The sequence below is a fragment of the Bos javanicus genome, chromosome 2, assembly GCF_032452875.1.
Source record: "Bos javanicus breed banteng chromosome 2, ARS-OSU_banteng_1.0, whole genome shotgun sequence".
NCBI lineage: Eukaryota > Metazoa > Chordata > Mammalia > Artiodactyla > Bovidae > Bos > Bos javanicus.
The window spans coordinates 121,624,042-121,642,823 of record NC_083869.1 but is presented as its reverse complement, the minus strand read 5'-3'; the positions used below and the strand labels follow the sequence as shown (position 1 = coordinate 121,642,823).

The window sequence follows — 18,782 nt, the reverse complement described above, 5'->3', positions numbered from 1 at the left end:
AAGTTTGGGTTAGAGATCTAAATTCCAGATCATGGAGTATGGATATTAGGCACAGGACCCAGCTCTGAACTCCCAACATTTAAAATGCCCTGCTTCCACTTCACCTGGCAACTTTCATCCAAATCTCACCTTCCCTCATTTATGTTGGCAGTTGGCCAGTCACTCCTTCCTGTGCATTCCAGCAGCCCTTGGTATAGTCCTTTGTGATTAAGCACTTTTCACACTGCCTGATAACTCTTGATTTACATATTTGTCCTCTTCACTCTACAGTAAGCTCCTTGAGGGCATGGACTCTTATTCAGTGTCGGTCGTCATGGCATTTTCATCCACCACACCACAGAGGCAAAGACCAAAACTACAGGAAGGAAAATAAAGGAGATGTAGTGCATATATGCAATGGAATATTATTCCGCCATTAAAAAGAATGAAATAATGCCATTTGCAGCAACATGTGTAGACCTGGAGATTATCATACTGAGTAAAGTAAGTCAGACAGAGAAAGACAAATATCATACAATATCGCTTATATGCAGTCTTTAAAAAGATACAAATGAACTTATCTACAAAACAAATAGAGAACTAGCTTATGGTTACTGGCAGTGGGGGATAAGACTATGAGTTTGGGATTGACATTACACACTGCTATGTTTAAAATGAAATGCTCTTCCATGAAAAAATAAAATCAGGTTAAAAAAAACTATGGGACGAGAATAGCCAGAATTGATTGAGGAGGTTGGAGAAGAGGATGTTGCTAGGTACAGTTTTATTGTGTCATTTCTAGGAATTTATGCCATGAGTATATTGATATCAGTGCACAAAGATGTTCTGTAGGATGATGTTCATTGCAGTATCATTTGTAACACTGAAAAGCTGGAAAAACCTACATTTCCATCAGAAGGTAATGAGAAGTACTTGGTGGAATAATATCCTACCATGAGAAATGAAGTAGATTTACATATACTGATAAGGGATATTTGAATAGAGTATTTCATTTAAAAATAAGTCAAAAGCTGTTCATATAGTATATTGCAGTTTGTGTTTAAAACAAAAAGGACAGACTCACATACAGATGCTTAAAAATGTCTAGACATTTACATAAGCAACCACTGAATAGTGGATATATTTAGAAAAGCACAGTCAAGTGAATGGGCCAGGTTTTAAGGGGAATTTTACTTTTCACTTTCTTCCTTTCTTATGGTTGATTTTCCTTAAAACTAGAAGCATATTATTTTTCTAATAAAATGTGCTATTTATTTAACATTTGTAATCTTCTGGGCATTACTCTACTTTGTATAAATGTGCTCTTTGAGTCCTCAAACAGCCCTATGAAGTAGGTAGTAGGGGTATTTTTTTTGTTTGTTTGCCCTTTTGTTTTTGGCTGCACCACAAGGTATGTGGGATCTTAGCTCCCCACTAGGAATCAAACCCATGCCTCCTGCAGCGGAAACACAGAATCTAACCGTTGGACCACCAGGGAAGTCGCAGGTGTAGTTTAACCCCATTGTATAAAAGAAAAAACGAAGCACAGAGATGCTAAATAATCAAAGCATAGATTTATAATAATTAAAAAATCTTAGGCAGGGGAGGGATAAATTGGAAGATTGGAATTGACATATACACACTACTAAACACAAAATAGATAATCAGTTCAGTTCAGTTCAGTCGCTCAGTCGTGTCTGACTCTTTGCGACCCCATGAATCGCAGCACGCCAGGCCTCCCTGTCCATCACCAACTCCCGGAGTTCACTCAGACTCACCTCCATCGAGTCAGTGATGCCATCCAGCCACCTCATTCTCTGTCGTCCCCTTCTCCTTCTGCCCCCAACCCCTCCCAGCATCAGAGTCTTTTCCAATGAGTCAACTCTTAGCATGAGATGGCCAAAGTATTGGAGTTTCAACTTTAGCATCATTCCTTCCAAAGAAATCCCAGGGCTGATCTCCTTCAGAATGAACTGGTTGGATCTCCTTGCAGTCCAAGGGGCTCTCAAGAGTCTTCTCCAACACCACACTTCAAAAGCATCAATTCTTCGGCACTCAGCCTTCTTCACAGTCCAACTCTCACATCCATACATGACCACTGGAAAAACCATAGCCTTGACTAGACGAACCTTTGTTGGCAAAGTAATGTCTCTGCTTTTCAATATGCTATCTAGGTTGGTCATAACTTTCCTTCCAAGGAGTAAGTGTCTTTTAATTTCATGGCTGCAGTCACCATCTGCAGTGATTTTGGAGCCCCAAAAAATAAAGTCTGACACTGTTTCCACTGTTCCCCCATCTATTTGCCATGAAATGATGGACTGGATGCCATGATCTTCATTTTCTGAATGTTGAGCTTTAAGCCAACTTTTCACTCTCCTCTTTCACTTTCATCAAGAGGCTCTTTAGTTCTTCACTTTCTGCCGTAAGGGTGGTGTCATCTGCATATCTGAGGTTATTGATATTTCTCCGGGCAATCTTGATTCCAGCTTGTGCTTCTTCCAGCCCAGCATTTCTCATAATGTACTCTGCATATAAGTTAAATAAACAGGGTGACAATATACAGCCTTGATGTACTCCTTTTCCTATTTGGAACCAGTCTGTTGTTCCATGTCCAGTTTAACTGTTGCTTCCTGACCTGCATACAGATTTCTCAAGAGGCAGGTCAGGTGGTCTGGTATTCCCATCTCTTTCAGAATTTTCCACAGATTATTGTGATCCACACAGTCAAAGGCTTTGGCATAGTCAATAAAGCAGAAATAGATGTTTTTCTGGAACTCTCTTGCTTTTTCCATGATTCAGAAGATGTTGGCAATTTGATCTTTGGTTCCTCTGCCTTTTCTAAAACCAGCTTGAACATCTTGAAGTTCAGGGTTCAGGTATTGCTGAAGACTGGCTTGGAGAATTTTGAGCATTACTTTACTAGAGTGTGAGATGAGTGCAATTGTGCGGTAGTTTGACCATTCTTTGGCATTGCCTTTCTTTAGGCATTTCTTTGGAATGAAAACTGACCTTTTCCAGTCCTGTGGCCACTGCTGAGTTTTCCAAATTTGCTGGCATATTGAATGCAGCACTTTCACAGCATCATCTTTCAGGATTTGAAATAGCTCCACTGGAATTCCATCACCTCCACTAGCTTTGTTCATAGTGATGCTTTCTAAGGCCCACTTGACTTCACATTCCAGGATGTCTGGCTCTAGGTCAGTGATCACACCACCGTGATTATCTTGGTCGTGTGAAGATCTTTTTTGTACAGTTCTTCTGCGTATCCTTGCCACCTCTTCTTAATATCTTCTGCTTCTGTTAGGTCCATACCATTTCTGTCCTTTATCGAGCCCATCTTTGCATGAAACGTTCCTTTGGTATCTCTAATTTTCTTGAAAAGATCTCTAGTCTTTCCCATTCTGTTGTTTTCCTCTATTTCTTTGCATTGATCACTGAGGAAGGCTTTCTTATCTCTTCTTGCTATTCTTTGGAACTCTGCATTCAGATGCTTATATCTTTCCTTTTCTCCTTTTCACAGCTATTTGTAAGGCCTCCCCAGACAGCCATTTTGCTTTTTTGCATTTCTTTTCCATGGGATGGTCTTGATCCCTGTCTCCTGTAAAATGTCGTGACCCTCCGTCCATAGTTCATCAGGCACTCTATCTATTAGATCTAGTCCCTTAAATCTATTTCTCACTTCCACTGTAGAATCATAAGGAATTTGATTTAGGTCATGCCTGAATGGTCTAGTGGTTTTCCCTACTTTCTTCAATTTAAGTCTGAATTTGGCAATAAGGAGTTCATGATCTGAGCCACAGTCAGCTCCCAGTCTTGTTTTTGCTGACTGTATAGAGCTTTTCCATCTTTGGCTGCAAAGAATATAATCAATGTGATTTCGCTGTTGACCATCTGGTGATGTCCATGTGTAGAGTCTTAAGGACCTACTATATAGCACAAGGAACTCTACTCCATACTCCATATTCTGTAGGTGGCCTATATGGGAGAAGAATCTGAAAGAGAATGGATAATGTATGTGCATAATGGATTCAGTTTACTGTGTGCCCAAGACTAACACAACATTGCAAATCAAATATACTCTAATTTAAAATTTTTTAAATCTTAGAAAAATTTTAAATATTGAATTTTGGTCTCCCTTTCTCCTTCCATATCCTCCACATATTTGGCACCATAGATGTTTAAGCTTAAACAGATGGATAGAAGAGAAACTCTACGGCCCAGGGAGAGCTGGAGAGCTCCAGGCTGGAGCCCTTCAACTCTTGGGAACTGACCGCAAAGCAGGGAAGGCAGACGGGGCCTGCTGGTCCTCCATTCATGGATCAAGCACAAGTCAAGCAGCTACGTGCAAAAAAAAAAAAAAAAGTCCTTCCAGCCCCTCTGTTAGGGACTCACATGAAAGTGAAAACAAGCATTAAGGTACTCAGTAAAATAATAACAATGGCCACTATCGCTTATCAAGCACCTACTAATTGCCAGTTCCCGTGCTGAGTGCTTTACAAACACTATCTGTTTAATCCTAACAGCCCCAAGGTAGGTATTGTTATGACCCCTTGTTTATCAAAGAGGAGAAAGCAAGGCTGAGGAAGTTTAAGTAATGTGCTCAATCATCCAGCAGGTAAGCCAGATTCGGACCTAACTCCATCTGAATCACAGTGCTCTCAATTAATCTTGCATCCTACACCATAGAAACTGAATGCAGGGAGGAAACAGGGTAGAAGAAACTTCTCTCTCCCACCTCCAAAACAAAATCTAGCTACAGTCAGTGAAAATGAGACAGATTAGAGAACAGGCCTTTCAGATCCACAGCTAACATGAAACACCCAAAAATCTTCACTAGGCGCTAAATGGAATAACAATTATCCTGATTCTGCTTATAAACCCAGGAGGTTTACACTGTTATTTGTTAATGCTCACAACAACTCTGCAAGGTAGATATCATCAACTCAACTTTAGAGAGGAAGAAACTAAGGCTCAGACAGGTTATAGTTTTACTAATGGTATACAGCAAGAACAAGGCATAGCTGGCTTTGAATTTGTCTGCCTCACTCCAAAGTCAGTTTCTTCACAAGGCCATGCTGTTAATACCTTCAGGTGAAGGTGGGGCACAGTATATCGTGGTCCACACAAAATGAAATCCAGACCTCCAGTCTTTCAGGACAGGAATTACTCTTCCCTGACCCCAGGGAAGACCCCACCCCCACCCCCAAACAGAAGGCTGTTGCTTCGCCTACTTGGTGAACACACTGCAGGGTCACAACATATTACCTCAGAGATAACCGTTTTTGTATCTCGCTAGGAAGGTTCAAACTTCTCTTCAACCCCACCTTTCGACAAAATAAGTAAAGGTCTGACAGCCTCCCAAAATGTTGAGTCTAGTCTAGAAACCCACAGATACCACTACCCAGCGCCTTCTCAGACACTTCTTTATCAAAGTTTCATTAGCCTCAGCTCAAGGTAACTCCAGCTGAGCATCTCATTACAGAGCAAGGACACTTCAGACATTTGTAACACCACCACCCAAGCAGGAATTTCAAGGACAACAGCAGAAATTAATCGCAAGGGAGCTATAAATCCTCTTCACTCCCTTTCCCCTCCTCCATACACTCGCTCTCTCAACTCACCTATTTTTCCACAGTCCACAAATGGATTACTCCCATACCTTAAACACATCTGTGACATTCTCATCTCTGTTCATGTATTCACACTTTCCTTTGCTTGGAATTCATTCTCCCCTGGCTGAAATCTAACTTCCACTTTGAACTCTAATCCCACCTAATATTTATTTATCTTTGTGCATTTGTCACATTACAGTCTTCATTACAATTATCCAAAAACATTCCTTTCTTTTTTCCTCCTCCTTGATTATAAACTATCTATGTGACCTCAAAGTAATGTACTGCCTAGACACTGGAGATACAAGTGTGATAATTTATGGAGATTTTGTTTTGTTCTCATTCCTGCTGGTGATTTATCTCCCTACCCCCAAGAAGGCAGCCAAGCCCTAATGTTCCCTAAGCTGAAGGCTTCTAAGTTTCAAATCTAAAAATCAGCAGTTTTTAGGCACCCAGAAGACAATTTCCAGAAATGCTTTTGGAAAGCGTGGGCTTATTAGGGCAACAGATCTAGAAGGAAAAGGGATGAGAGCAAATGCTTCGAATGAGAGAAGCAAAAAAAAATCTGTGGGAGGAAGGGTTAGAGAAGGTACCAAGTGTTAGAGTTTATGGAAAGTAAAGACCTAGCCTTCATCTGCATATAGCACCCCAGGATAAGGAGTACGCTGTGGGAGACTGTCCACTATAATACCTTGGCCTTGAGAGCTGTGCTAAGGGTCTATCTCTGAGCAAGTGTGGAAAGATGATTTACAGCAGGAGGATTAGCACTCACATCGGCAGAAGAAGCCACCCGAATGATGCAACCATCACAGATTAAAGAGCTGGCCTCTACCCCACTTTTTTTTGTGAAAGAAACACAATCTGCAGAAAGCAGTACTATATGCAGAAAGTTAAAATGCTTCACCTTTCAGACGACTTCTCTGATCAACAACGGGTATGTCTAAGAACCTACTATACTGGAAACGACAGGACACGACTTCTTCGATTCCCTGCTTCGGTCTGGGGCCCTTTTCCTGGCTGGATATCAGGTCTCCGATCTGAACCCTCCCTCTTAGTTTAACTCCTCCAATAGCCTTCAGTCTTTCCACTGACCAGTCCTTCCTCAATGGCCCCCTCCAAGTCTGGCCGCATCTCCACCCCTCAACCCTACGTCAGACTCTCCCTTAGCCGTTCCTTCTTCACTCTAATCTCCCTTGTGCCTCTCACCCTCGTCTCCTTCTGCCCAGTCAGCCCCAATTCTCTCTCCTTCCCCTCCCGCATCCCCCGGGAGGGTCTCCTTTCATTCTTCAGTAACCACCCCCCACCCCGACCCACCCGACTGAGTACAGGCATCCCCCCCTGGTCCCCCCCCCGCCAGCTCAGCCGTTGGAGGCGTGGCCCAGCGAGTAACAGGTCTCCCGCCCCACACTCCGCGGGCTCGCGCGCAGACAAAGACATTCCACAGCCCCCGCCCCCTCCGTGCGCTCGGCCAGAAAAGGGAGGAAACACGTGTCCCGCTAACGCCGAGTCACGTGGAAAAGAAACGAACCGAGCCCGCGGCCTCCCGCGCACGCGCACAAGTACCAGGCCTGGAGGGCTCAGAAGGAAAAAGGGGAGCGGGGAGGCGACTTCTTCGGACTCCGCGGCGGTGCGCAGGCGCCGTGGCCCGACCGGGGACTTTGTTCTCCGCGGAGAGACCCAAGGGCGGTGCCGGTGGCTGGCTGCGCACGCGCGCCGCCTCATTTCCGGTGCTCTCTTTTGCTGGGTCGCTCGGGTCGGCTTCGGTCGCTGTCGCTCCCGCTCTCCCACCCCCGCCAACCGCCGCTCGGGCCGCCGCCGCTCGGGCCTCCGCCGCTACCGCGTCGCTTCCTCGATCCCTTAATCGCACATCTTTCCCAATGCAGCGCCGGGACGACCCCGCCGCGCGCATGAGCCGGTCCTCGGGCCGCAGCGGCTCCATGGACCCCTCAGGTGCCCACCCCTCTGTGCGTCAGGCGCCCCCTCGGCAGCCGCCGCTGCCTCACCGGTCCCGGGGAGGCGGAGGAGGGTCTCGCGGGGGTGCCCGGGCCTCGCCCGCCACGCAGCCGCCACCGCTGCTGCCGCCCTCGGCCACCGGTCCCGACGCGACAGTGGGCGGTCCAGCGCCGACCCCTCTACTGCCCCCCTCAGCCACTGCCTCCGTCAAGATGGAGCCAGAGAACAAGTATCTGCCCGAACTCATGGCCGAGAAGGACTCGCTCGACCCGTCCTTCACTCACGCCATGCAGTTGCTGACGGCAGGTAAGCGGGCCTCTGGGGTCCCTCTGGGTCGCCCGGCCACCCGGGGGCATGGGTGGTAGCGGCTTTGTTCCTCTTGCTTCCCGTTCCCTGAGGACGTAGGCAGTCGTGGACTCCTCTCATCCTCATCTTCGGAAGCTTAAGATCCCACGTTCCCATCCCGGCCCAGAGTGCGAGGGAGAATTTTTAGGCTGCAGTGGAGGCCCGGAGGGAACTTGGCGATCTCTTAGCGCAAAGATCTTGATGGATAAATGCCGCGTTCCCCGCCCCTTTGGCCGACCCTTCCGCCTCCCCTCTTACAGCTGCCCTGCGCTCCGAGTGCTCAGATTCTTCCAGAAAGGAACCTTCATCTCCCCCTTCCCCCAAAGGGGAAGCTTGTTTGATCGCGGGTGGCGGTCGGCGCCTCAACTGAGAGTGTAGGAGGTGAAGGCAGCCTGAGCCCGGAGGGACCGTGAGTGGGGGCGGGGGTTGAGGTGAGATGGGGTGAGACTGGGGTGCCCTGTCCAGCGCGCCGCGGCCGCAGGGGCCGATCGGACTTAGCGGTAACTGGAGCTTGAGTTGCTTGGAGGCAGGAGCAACCTGTGGGAATCCGAGCTTGAGGTTTTCCGAATTATATTTCCGATCTCGGCAATAAGATGGTCATTTCTGCCGAGCCAGACGTTTTGGATCCCTTTATTTTATAATGTGTGTTGTGCATTCAAGAAAGGGGAAAAAAAATAAACCTAGAACGGTGAAGGGGTGATAGAGGTTAAGGATGGTTTGCGTGGCATTCCCAATCAGATGGGGGAAAAAATTGACAGAAGTTTGCGTGGCCTCCTCCCCTGCTCTTTTCAGTAGTGAAACAGATAAGGAATAGTAGTCTTTGTTCTCTGTCTGTAGACTAGCGCTCCTTTTTTGCTCAAAACTAGCCATCATCTAGTCGCTCTGATTTCTCCCGAAAGCCGCCTATTTTGCTCTCTCTTCTTGTTAAAACGGTATAATAAGAGTGTCTTATGATACCTAAATTTTATAACCAAATAAAAATTCAAAACCTTCCAACACTGAGTGAGTAGTTGGACCCTTTGGCAGGATTGAAATAATGGACAGGCCCCATATGAAAATACCTTTTCCCCTGCGTTTGTTCTCTATCTCCCAACATCAGAGACCTTTACTTTTAAACAGTAAACAAAGCCCGAGACATTCAAGAATAACATTTAAATAAACTGCTTACGGTTTCAACTCTGTGCTTTGCTCTTCTCTAACACAGTCAGATTGTTTGAAACATTACTGTTCATTGTGTTCTTCTGGCAAACTCTTTGAGGGCAAGGAAAGATTTTTTTAATCTTTATGTTTTTCATATTGTCTTGCATATAGCAAATACCAGTTGTTTGAAAGCAAGTACGCGTAGGTTCAAGAACTTCAGACAATGGTAAAAGTTGATGGGTCTTTTTTTTATTTTGCATCTTCAAACAGTCCAGATTAAATGTGTGAGAATAAAATAACAAACTTTAAAACTGTAAGGTGTTGACTTGGGTTTGAAATTCTAGCTCTTGACTAGTCATCTACTCTTGGGAAACTTTCTGAATCTCACTAAGCTCATCTGTAAAGTGGGGTGGTGAATTGTGAGGATTAAATGTTGTATAAAAAGCTCTGGCACAGTTCCTTTTGACCTATAATCATTAGCTAATAACTTGCCACCAATTTTCTCCTAGTTGTAAATTTGTGGTACACAGTTAGGATGAAAACACAAAATTTTTCTTGCCATTCTGCGCACATCAGGTGTCCAGTGCTAGTCTAGTCTTTTAAGTAAAATACGATTTCTTAGAGTAGCTATCAAAAACTTAATCCTTATAGTGAAGGTGTTAGTTGCTCAGTCATGTTTGACTCTTTGTGACCCCATGGACAGTAGCTTACCATGCTCCTCTGTCCATGGGATTCTCCAGGCTAGAATACTGGAGTGGGTTGCCATGCCCTCCTCCAGGGGAATCTTCCTTACCCAGGGATCGAACCCAGGTCTTCTGCATTGCAGGCAGATTCTTTACCATATGAGCCACCAGGAAAGCCTGATCCTTATAAGTTAACATAAAATTTTCACCGTTCTCTTACTGCTTAACTTTTGTCACAAGAGAGCGTGCTTTAATTTTTTTTTTTAATTTGAGCTTTTTTTCCTCTCACTTTTTAAAAAATATATATAATTTATTTATTTGACTGTGTCAGGTCTTAGTTTCCACCGATAAGCTTCATTACTTTGTGGCATGTGGGATCTTAGACCCCAGGGCCATGTATCAAACCTAGGTCCCCTGCATTGCAGGATGGATTCTTAACCACTGGACCACTGGAGAAGTCCAAAGCTTTTTTTATGTCTTTTTTTCTTTAACCAAATTGAATTTTAATTGGAGAAAGGGGGTTGAGGTAATGCTGGCTCATTGAGAGAGCTGACTTGGGAAACGTGAATACTTCTCAGTATGAGTGTGCTGTGCTTAGTGGTTTAGTCATGTCCAACTCTTTGCAACTCCATGGACTATAGCCCGCCAGGCTCCTCTGTCCATGGGGATTCTCCAGGCAAGAATACTGGAGTGGGTTGCTATGCCTGCCTCTAGGGATCTTCCCAACCCAGGGATCGAACCCAGATCTCCCGCATTGCAGGCAGATTGTTTACTATTTGAGCCAGCAGGGAAACCCGAAAATACTGGAGTGGGTAGCCTATCCCTTTTCCAGGGGAACCTCCAGACCCAGGAATTGAACCTGGGTCTCCTGCATTGTAGGCAGATTGTTTACCAGCTGAGTTACCCAGGAAGACTCTTAGCATGGATAAATGTTGATATATGTTGGACCCAGCTTTTAAGGTTTTTTTAAGTTGAGTATAGTTAATTTAAGATATTTTTGAATGATCTGGAAAAGGGATTGTAGTAAAGTTGACCAATTGTGAGGAAATGAGACTGAGAAGACAATAGTAGTTAAACTCTGTGATGAGGATACGTGTAGGAAAAATACGACTAACACTATGCTGGATGCTGGACACTGGTCTGAGCACTTTACATCAACTATTAACCTTACTAAGAGGAAGTTACTCTTATTACTCTTATGTTTATTTCTACATATGAGGAAACCAAGACAAGCAGATTAAATAATTTGCCTAAGGTAACAAAATCAATAAACTTCATAAGGAAGATTTGAAGTCAGTCTAAGTCTGGATCCTCACACCTAAACCTCTTTGCTCACCACTCCCCCATCCCTCACTATAGTGCCTGCAACAAATTGTACACAAAAAAATTTATGTGTGCTAAAATATTAAAAGAAAATCTGAACACATCATAGTCTAGCCAACAGATCAGTGAAGGTAACGAGACCAAGACATAGAAGGAGGAGGAAACCCAGAGAGCATAGCACTTGGGACTGTGACTCCTCCAGGCAGCTCTGCCCGTTTCCCAAGAGGTGCCACAAGAACCAGACCATTCTGGCCTTCCCAGCCCTCCCTCTCCCTTTCCCAGCTTAACCTTATTTTGTGCTTATCAGCATCTGATGCACCATATGTTGTAGTTAATGTGTTTGCTTGTTGGCTACCCCCTCTTTATGACCAGAATGTCAGCTCTACCAGGGCAGGGATCTTTTGTCTGCTTTGTTCACAGCTGTGTCTTCTGTTCCTTTAAGAGTACTGCACAGAGTGGCTTCTTACTAAATAGTTGGTGAATGAATATTCATGTTCATTGCATGATGGAAAAATATCAACACAATTCTGAAGGATTTTGATTTTGAATATAGACTTCTATATTAGCCAAATTGATAATCAACTATGATGACAATTAAATGCGTTTGCAGAAGTACAAGGACTTTCAGGGTACCCATGCTTGTTTTCTGAAACAAATAATTTATCATAGTATTTGTGTTAAATACTTATATAATAAACATAAGATGTTTTTATATATATCAGTGTTCTTTTTCTACTTTTTATAACTGGGAAAGTACAAGTCAGTATAAATGACTCAGGAATAAGTAAACATTTTGAATAGATTAACAATCCCCAGATGATCTTGAAAGGATACTCAGCAGTTCATTTTCCATGAGCACTCAGTGCAGGGACTTCCCTGGTGGTCCAGTGGTTAAGACTCTACGCTTCCACTGCCGAGGGCATGGGTTTGATCTCTGGTTAGGAAACAGATCCTGCATGCAGCATGGCAAGGCCAAAAAAACACGTCAGTTCAGAATATTTCCAAACAAAAACCTATTTAAATTTCAAATAGTTAATTTCTGTATTTTATTTACAATGTGCTATAGAAATACATCTTTTTTTTATGTATTTAAATACATCTAAGTCATGTCCAATTCTTTGTGACCCCATGGACTGCAGTCAGCCAGGCTTCCCTATCCTTCACTATCTCTCGAGTTTACTCAAACTCACATCCATTGAGTTGGTGAGGCTATCCAACCATCTCATCCTCTGTCACCCCCTTCTCCTGCCCTCAGTCTTCCCCAGCATCAGGAATTTTTCCAGTGAGTCAGCTCTTTACATCAGGTGGTCAAATATTGGAGCTTCACCGAAAGTCCTTCCAGTGAATTCAGGGCTGATTTCCTTTAGGATTGACTGATATAATCTCCTTGCATTCCAAGAGGCTCTCAAGTGTCTTCTCCAGCACCGTAATTTAAAAGCATCATTTCTTCGGCACTCAGCCTTTTTCATGGTCCAACTCTCACATCTGTACATGACAACTAGAAAAACTGTAGCTATGATTGTACAGACCTCTGGCAAGACCTATTAAACCCAAGAAGTGGAATTGAAGAGGACCTATATAGACCAAATAATGGCTGTCTATATCCACAGTTTCTTCATGTATGTGAATTCAACCAACAGTGAATCAGAAATATTCAGGGGTAGGGGGATTCCACAATTTCCAAAGAACAAAACTTGAATTGGCTTTGCAGTAGTTTACCTTGTATTTCCAACTATTTACATTGTATTAGACGTTATAATTTGAAGTACACAAGGGGGTGTGTGTAGGTTATCTACAAGTACTTTGTCATTTTATACAAGGTACTTGAAATCCGCTTATTTTGGTATGGGGGTGTGGTCCTGGGACCAGTCTTCTTGGGACACTGAGGGATGTCTTTGTAGGTATGAATATAAATACTAGGAAAGAAAGAGGCAGCATTTACCATTTGCAACAACTTCATGGTTGTTTTATCTAGGAAAATAGGAATGTATTGGGAATATGCTCAAACTTTTATTCGTGAATGCCTCAGTAATAAAATGGTGTACCTTATTTCATCATTGATTGGATACTGAGAAGTTTTCAAAATGAAATACAGTAGTGAAAATGAAAACTATAGCTGAATGCCACAACATGGAGAGATCTTAGAAATCTAATGTTATATGAAAAGGTCAATCCCATAAGGCTTTATCCATGTGGTACAATATTGTTTTTATGGAACATATAATACCAGAAAAATTAAAATGTTGTTAGCATGAATAAATTTCAGATAAAACAGTTTTTAACAAAACTTAACATGTGTTTACCATACGACTCAGCAATTACACTTGTGGGCATTTATCCCAGAAAAATTAGAATTCACATTCATAGGAAACCTGTACATGAATTTTCATAATAGCCGAAAACTGGATATAAGCCATATATGTCCAGTTGATGAATAGTTTCGCTGTGGTACATCCATACCATGAAATACTACTCAACAGTTTAAAAAAAAAAAAAAAAAGATCGTGATTCCCTGACCAGGGATTGAACCCCAGCCCTGGTGAAAGCATCAGGGAAAGCACCAAGCCCTAACCACTGGACAGCTAAGGAATTCCCTCAAGAGAATTAGCTGAATGAAAAAGCCAGTCTCAAAAGATTGCATACTGTATAATTCCATTAATTTAACATTCTTAAAAAGACAAAATAATTTGAGTTGGAGAACATCAGTGATTGCCAGTGTGAAGGAGAGAGGAAGGGAAGTGACTGTGCCTATAAAAGGGCAGCATGAGGGAACTTTGTGTTCTGTGGTGTACTGGAATCGTTCTGTACCAACACTGGTGGTGGTCGAGTGAATCTGATTAAATTGCATAGAGCTAAGCACACATGCGTGCACACGCACACATGCGTGCACACACACACATGTACATGCAAAACTGATGACATCCAAATAAAGTCAGTAGATTGTAATTGCATTTTTTGGTTATGATATTGTATTATAGACCTGCAAAATGTTATCATAGAGAATAGTGGGTGAAGGATATAGGGAATCTCTTTATTTCTTAAAACTGCATGTAAATCTACAATTATTTTAAGATAAAGTGGTTTGTTTGGTTTTTAAAAGGAAAAAAAAGCCCTAAACTGTAAGTTGTACCCTAAGAAAGAGATTTGGGAGACCATGGTCAATAGGCCATGATAGAGTTTGCCATTATCTTGAAATATGGGAATTGAACCCCTCTTAGAGGGCTCTTAACTCAGGCTTTGAAGCTTTTTTTTTTTTTTTTTTTTGAGCCAATACCCACCCTTAGTTAACATTGTATGTGAAATACCATGTCTGTTTTTCTGGGGAGTTAGTCTGTAAGGGCTCATGACCCTAAATAAAATTAAAAATGTGTAGCTTTGTGTTCTTACTTTACAGAATAATTAATTTGAAAAATGAAAAGAATGGAGTGGCTTTATACAAAGTTAATAAACTTATTGGACTTGTGAATCCATAAGGATTTACCAACAGACAAGATACAGGGCAGAGAACTATAAACTTGGGAATGGTAAAGTTATATGAATTGTTAAGGGAAGTTGAGAGTGTTAATGGAATATTTCTTTAATTTGATATATCTTTATAGATGCCTGTTGTCTATTAGGCACTGTATTATAAATGGCAGTGATGAAGGGGTCCAGAAATGGTTGATAGCAGGGGCAGGAGTGCTGTTGTTAGATGTTTGAAGTGAATACATTGATATTCTGGAGAAGGGCGTGACACCTGACCTTTTGGAGCAGATACCCTGTGAATCTTGCCCTTCTAGAAACAATATCTCTGGATGCCTTAGTCAGAAAATCATGACTGTCTTGCTCCTTATGTAGCATTTATTAAATGTTCAGTTAATGGATTGTACATGATAGTCATTTTTAGTTAAGCCAGGCCAGTTAATAAAATCTGTATATAATTTTTTCTAACTTCTCTAGTATTAATATTTTTCTGTTCATGAAATCTTTTTTCTGTTTAAAAAAAAAAAATCTTCCTTTTTAAAAGTAAGAAGCAAGACTGAGGTTTAACAACTTGCCCCAAGGTCACACAGCAAGCATGTAGCAGAGTTGGGACTCACACCCAGTTCTGTTTAGCTTCAAAACTCAGGTTTTCCTCTCAGACATACATTTAAGAAGCAGTTCTCATCCTTTGGCACTTACAATACGGTTGTGATAAGGCCTACCAAAAAAGGAAAGGTTAAGTTATAGTAGAAGAAATGCCACAACACTGATTGAATTTGCTAACTGACATACAGAATAACCTGGGTTTAAATACCTCCTCTGTCGTTAATTTTGTGATGTTGGACAGGATTTCTGCACCTGTTAAGTGAGGATAATCCTCATTATAAAGACAAAGGGAAACCCAAAAGGGTAAGATAATGATTATTGTCAGCATCTGACTCTGAACCAAACAGGTCACCTCTCTGTGTTGTTTACAGGATACTTTTTCTTTCTTTGACTCTTGGGACATCCAAGGTCTCCAGAGACCCAAGAAAAGATCTTTTAAAGGAGTCAATTTCACAAAGATTGTCTAGAAGTACTTTTGCCTGCGGGTAAGGCATTTCTAGGAAGCTTCACCTTATTTTTTTTTTTTTTTTCCTTCCCTTTACAGCCTGCTTGTTAGCTCTCCACAAGAAGTGAGGCTAAGGAGAGAAATTGAAAAAGAAAAAGATCAGGCAGCTGAACATCTGAGGTGTCGATAGAGCCCTTTTGTTGCATTTAGGTGGATGACAGTGTCTGGGGGTATAAGCTGAATTTCCCAAAACTTTACAAAAGTAGCTCTTTTTTCACTTAAAGTGTGCCCCTCTCTGCCTATTGAGAGGCAATAATAAAAGCATGAGGTTTGAAGTTAGAGAAAGCCTGGGTTTTAATCCTTATTTGGGTACTACTTCAACAGCTTTCTGACTTAGAGATTTAACTTCTCTGAGTTTGTTTCTTCAGTTGTAAAATAGGGATAGTACCAGCTGTTTCACCCAGTAATGTTTGAGTATAAATGGGGTCATATTTGTATAGAATTTGATGTATTGTAGGCACTGAATAGGCAGAAGGCAATGGCACCCCACTCCAGTACTCCTGCCTGGAAAATCCCATGGACGGAGGAGCCTGGAAGGCTGCGGTCCAAGGGATCGATGAGGGTCGGACACGACTGAGTGACTTCACTTTCACTTTTCACTTTCATGCATTGGATGAAGGAAATGGCAACCCACTCCAGTGTTCTTGCCTGGAGAATCCCAGGGACAAGGGAGCCTGGTGGGCTGCCATCTATGGGGTCGCACGGAGTTGGACACAACTGAAGTGACTTAGCAGCAGCAGCAGGCACTGAATAAAGGATTGGTCCTTCCCCTTCCAAAAGTGGAAGATGACTCTCTTTGAAGGTTCAAATTGCTTCTTTTGCTTTCTAGGCTAACCCTGTGATTGATTTATCATTTCAGTCCTGTTTTATTTAAATCATTGTTCTCTGAATTCTCTAAAAAATGCTTTAATATTATTTTTTAAATTGTAAGGTAAGTGGACAAGGGGATCCTAATTAAATCTACCTCATTCAAAACATAGCAGAAGGATCTGTGTTTTAAATTTTGCTTATTTATTATTATTTGTTTGTGCCAGGTCTTAGTTGGGGTGTGTGGGATCTAGTTGCCTGACCAGGGATCAAACCCCAGGCCCCCTGCATTGGGAGCAGAGAGTCTTATTTAAACACTGGACCACCGGGGAAGTCCCAGATCCATGTTTTAGAAAGGCCTTATATTCACAGGGCACATTTCATTGATATTAAACCTTTCTACTAGGTTCAACGTTTGCAGCCCTGCTTCCTATGGGAATACAGATTAACAGATTTCGAGTCTTAGCTTCTTGTTCTGAGCAATTAAAGTTTCTGGAAAGTGGTAGAAAGTACAGCTGAAGGGCCTGACTAGATGGCAGCAGTTAGAGCACACAGAGACATGGGTGAGATGACGTATGTAACTTGTGCCACGTTTTTAGAAGCTCCTCAGTGGTGTATTCTGGTTTGAAATGTGGCATCTTTGTTCCTGTAGGACATTTGAAGATTTTAAGTACCCAGTTGACCAGCCCAGAAGCTCTAGAAGAGGTGTGTTCAGAGATGGTAGCTCAAAACCAGTGACTGCAAAGTTAATATTAGCAGTAAATGGGAAGGAGTGGAGGTCAGGATACACAGGCAGTGAAACAGTGAACAAATAGGGTGTTGAATGAAGCATTTAGTCTGTTGATTGTAAGGTTAAATTTGCTTTCTACTCCAAGCAATGAAAAATAGGAGTGCAAAGAGCATGGTCATTTACGGTTCTTTTAAGTGTATAACATCTCAGTTTAGGCTTTTTAATAAACAGAGAAGCCTTCAGTTTGGAATTCTGAACTCTGTGAGTCTCAGTAACTTTCCTACATCATAGCTAGATTTATTCTAAACAGTTATTTTTTAAAGTTTGTTAAAGGTTTAGATTTGCAGAATGTGTTTAAAGTATTATATCTTTATATACTAAGGTATATAAAGGTCCGCCACCCTCCTCTGTCCATGGAACTCTCTAGGCAAGAATACTGAAGTGGATTGCCATTTCCTTCTCCAAAGGGTCTTCCCGACTCAGGGATCGAACCTGGGTTTCCCACATTTGAGGCGGATTCTTTACCATCTGAGCCACAGGGGAAGCCCATATATTGAACTAGTGGTTTTTGAAGTGTGAACCTTAGGGCAGCAATATCAGAATGACCTGGTCATGGTTTTAAATGCAGATTCCTAACACAATCCTAAATGCATTCCCAGACTGGGATTGGGTCCCAGCAGTCTAGTTGAACTAGCCATCAAGATGATTCTGCTGCATATTGAAGTTTGAGAACCCTTATCTTTAAATTACAGAAGATAGGGACTTCTCTCTTGGTCCAGTGGTTAAGACTCCATGTTGCCAGTGCAGAGAGCACAGATTTGACCCCTGCTTGGGGAACTAAGATCCCACATGCCCCTTGGCATGGCCAAAAAGTTTTTTTAAAATCTGGAAGATAGCAACACTGGAAATGTTGTATAAGGAGAACATTGTGTTAGTTAAAGTGTTCCACTGATTTTAGGGCGTATAAAATTTTTTTTTATTCTCAGTGGACCATAGTATAATATTTTAATTGCTGATATTCATTGCCTCCATACTCTGCCCCCATCTCTGTTAGTACTCCTTTTGTAGCTGTTAACTATTCTTCATCGCCAGCTTCGTATACTGGTACTTCTTGTATATAGACATAGTGGAGATTGGGACCATGTCTGACTGATTGGTTTCTCCTATACTTTAGAGGGCCAAGTGCCTGGCCCTTAGTAAGTTTTCCATGGTGCTTAGTGATCATACCTATACCTGTCCCTTCATGTGCCTCACCATAGGAAGCACTCAAACACTTGGAATCACTAAATGAATGAATGAATGAATGGAGTTCCCTAATGATAGGAATCTTTTGGGATACTAAGGTTCTAGCTGATAAAACTGTCTTAACCTGTGAATTGAAATTACCTTGGTGCATTTTTTCCTTTAGGACACTGAGTGAATTTGGGCTAGAGAGTGTTAAGTAGATATTAAAACACTTCCTAAGAAATGTGCTTTTAGGACTTCCCTGGTGGTCCAGTGGTGAAGACTCCGGACTTCTGCAGGGGGCAGAACTAAGATCCTGCATGGCCGAAAGGAAAAGCAGAAAGAAAGAAATGGGCTTTAATTAGCATATTTGCATATTTTACTTTATTTATTTGGCTGTGCCAGGTCTTAGT

The 18,782-nt window shown here is 42.4% G+C and overlaps 1 protein-coding gene and 1 long non-coding RNA gene across 3 annotated transcripts in view; one reads left to right on the top strand and one right to left on the bottom strand.

Annotated features, from left to right (window-relative positions):
- Positions 1 to 1,533: 1,533 nt before the first annotated feature.
- On the bottom strand, positions 1,534 to 7,072 carry LOC133231292 (uncharacterized). Its single transcript, XR_009731118.1, has 2 exons — positions 6,496 to 7,072; positions 1,534 to 3,971 (listed from the first exon to the last, which is right to left on the bottom strand). It is a non-coding gene; the product is annotated as an uncharacterized LOC133231292 (long non-coding RNA).
- Positions 7,073 to 7,167: 95 nt separating this feature from the next.
- Positions 7,168 to 18,782, top strand: part of KHDRBS1 (KH RNA binding domain containing, signal transduction associated 1) — a 33,500-nt gene continuing 21,885 nt past the window's right edge. The window contains exon 1 of one of the 2 annotated variants that reach the window (XM_061389411.1): positions 7,168 to 7,850. In XM_061389411.1, the coding sequence (XP_061245395.1) occupies positions 7,469 to 7,850 (382 nt within the window). In that variant the 5' untranslated portion in view covers positions 7,168 to 7,468. The remainder of the gene's footprint in view (positions 7,851 to 18,782) is intronic. The other variant, XM_061389419.1, reaches the window with a different exon arrangement.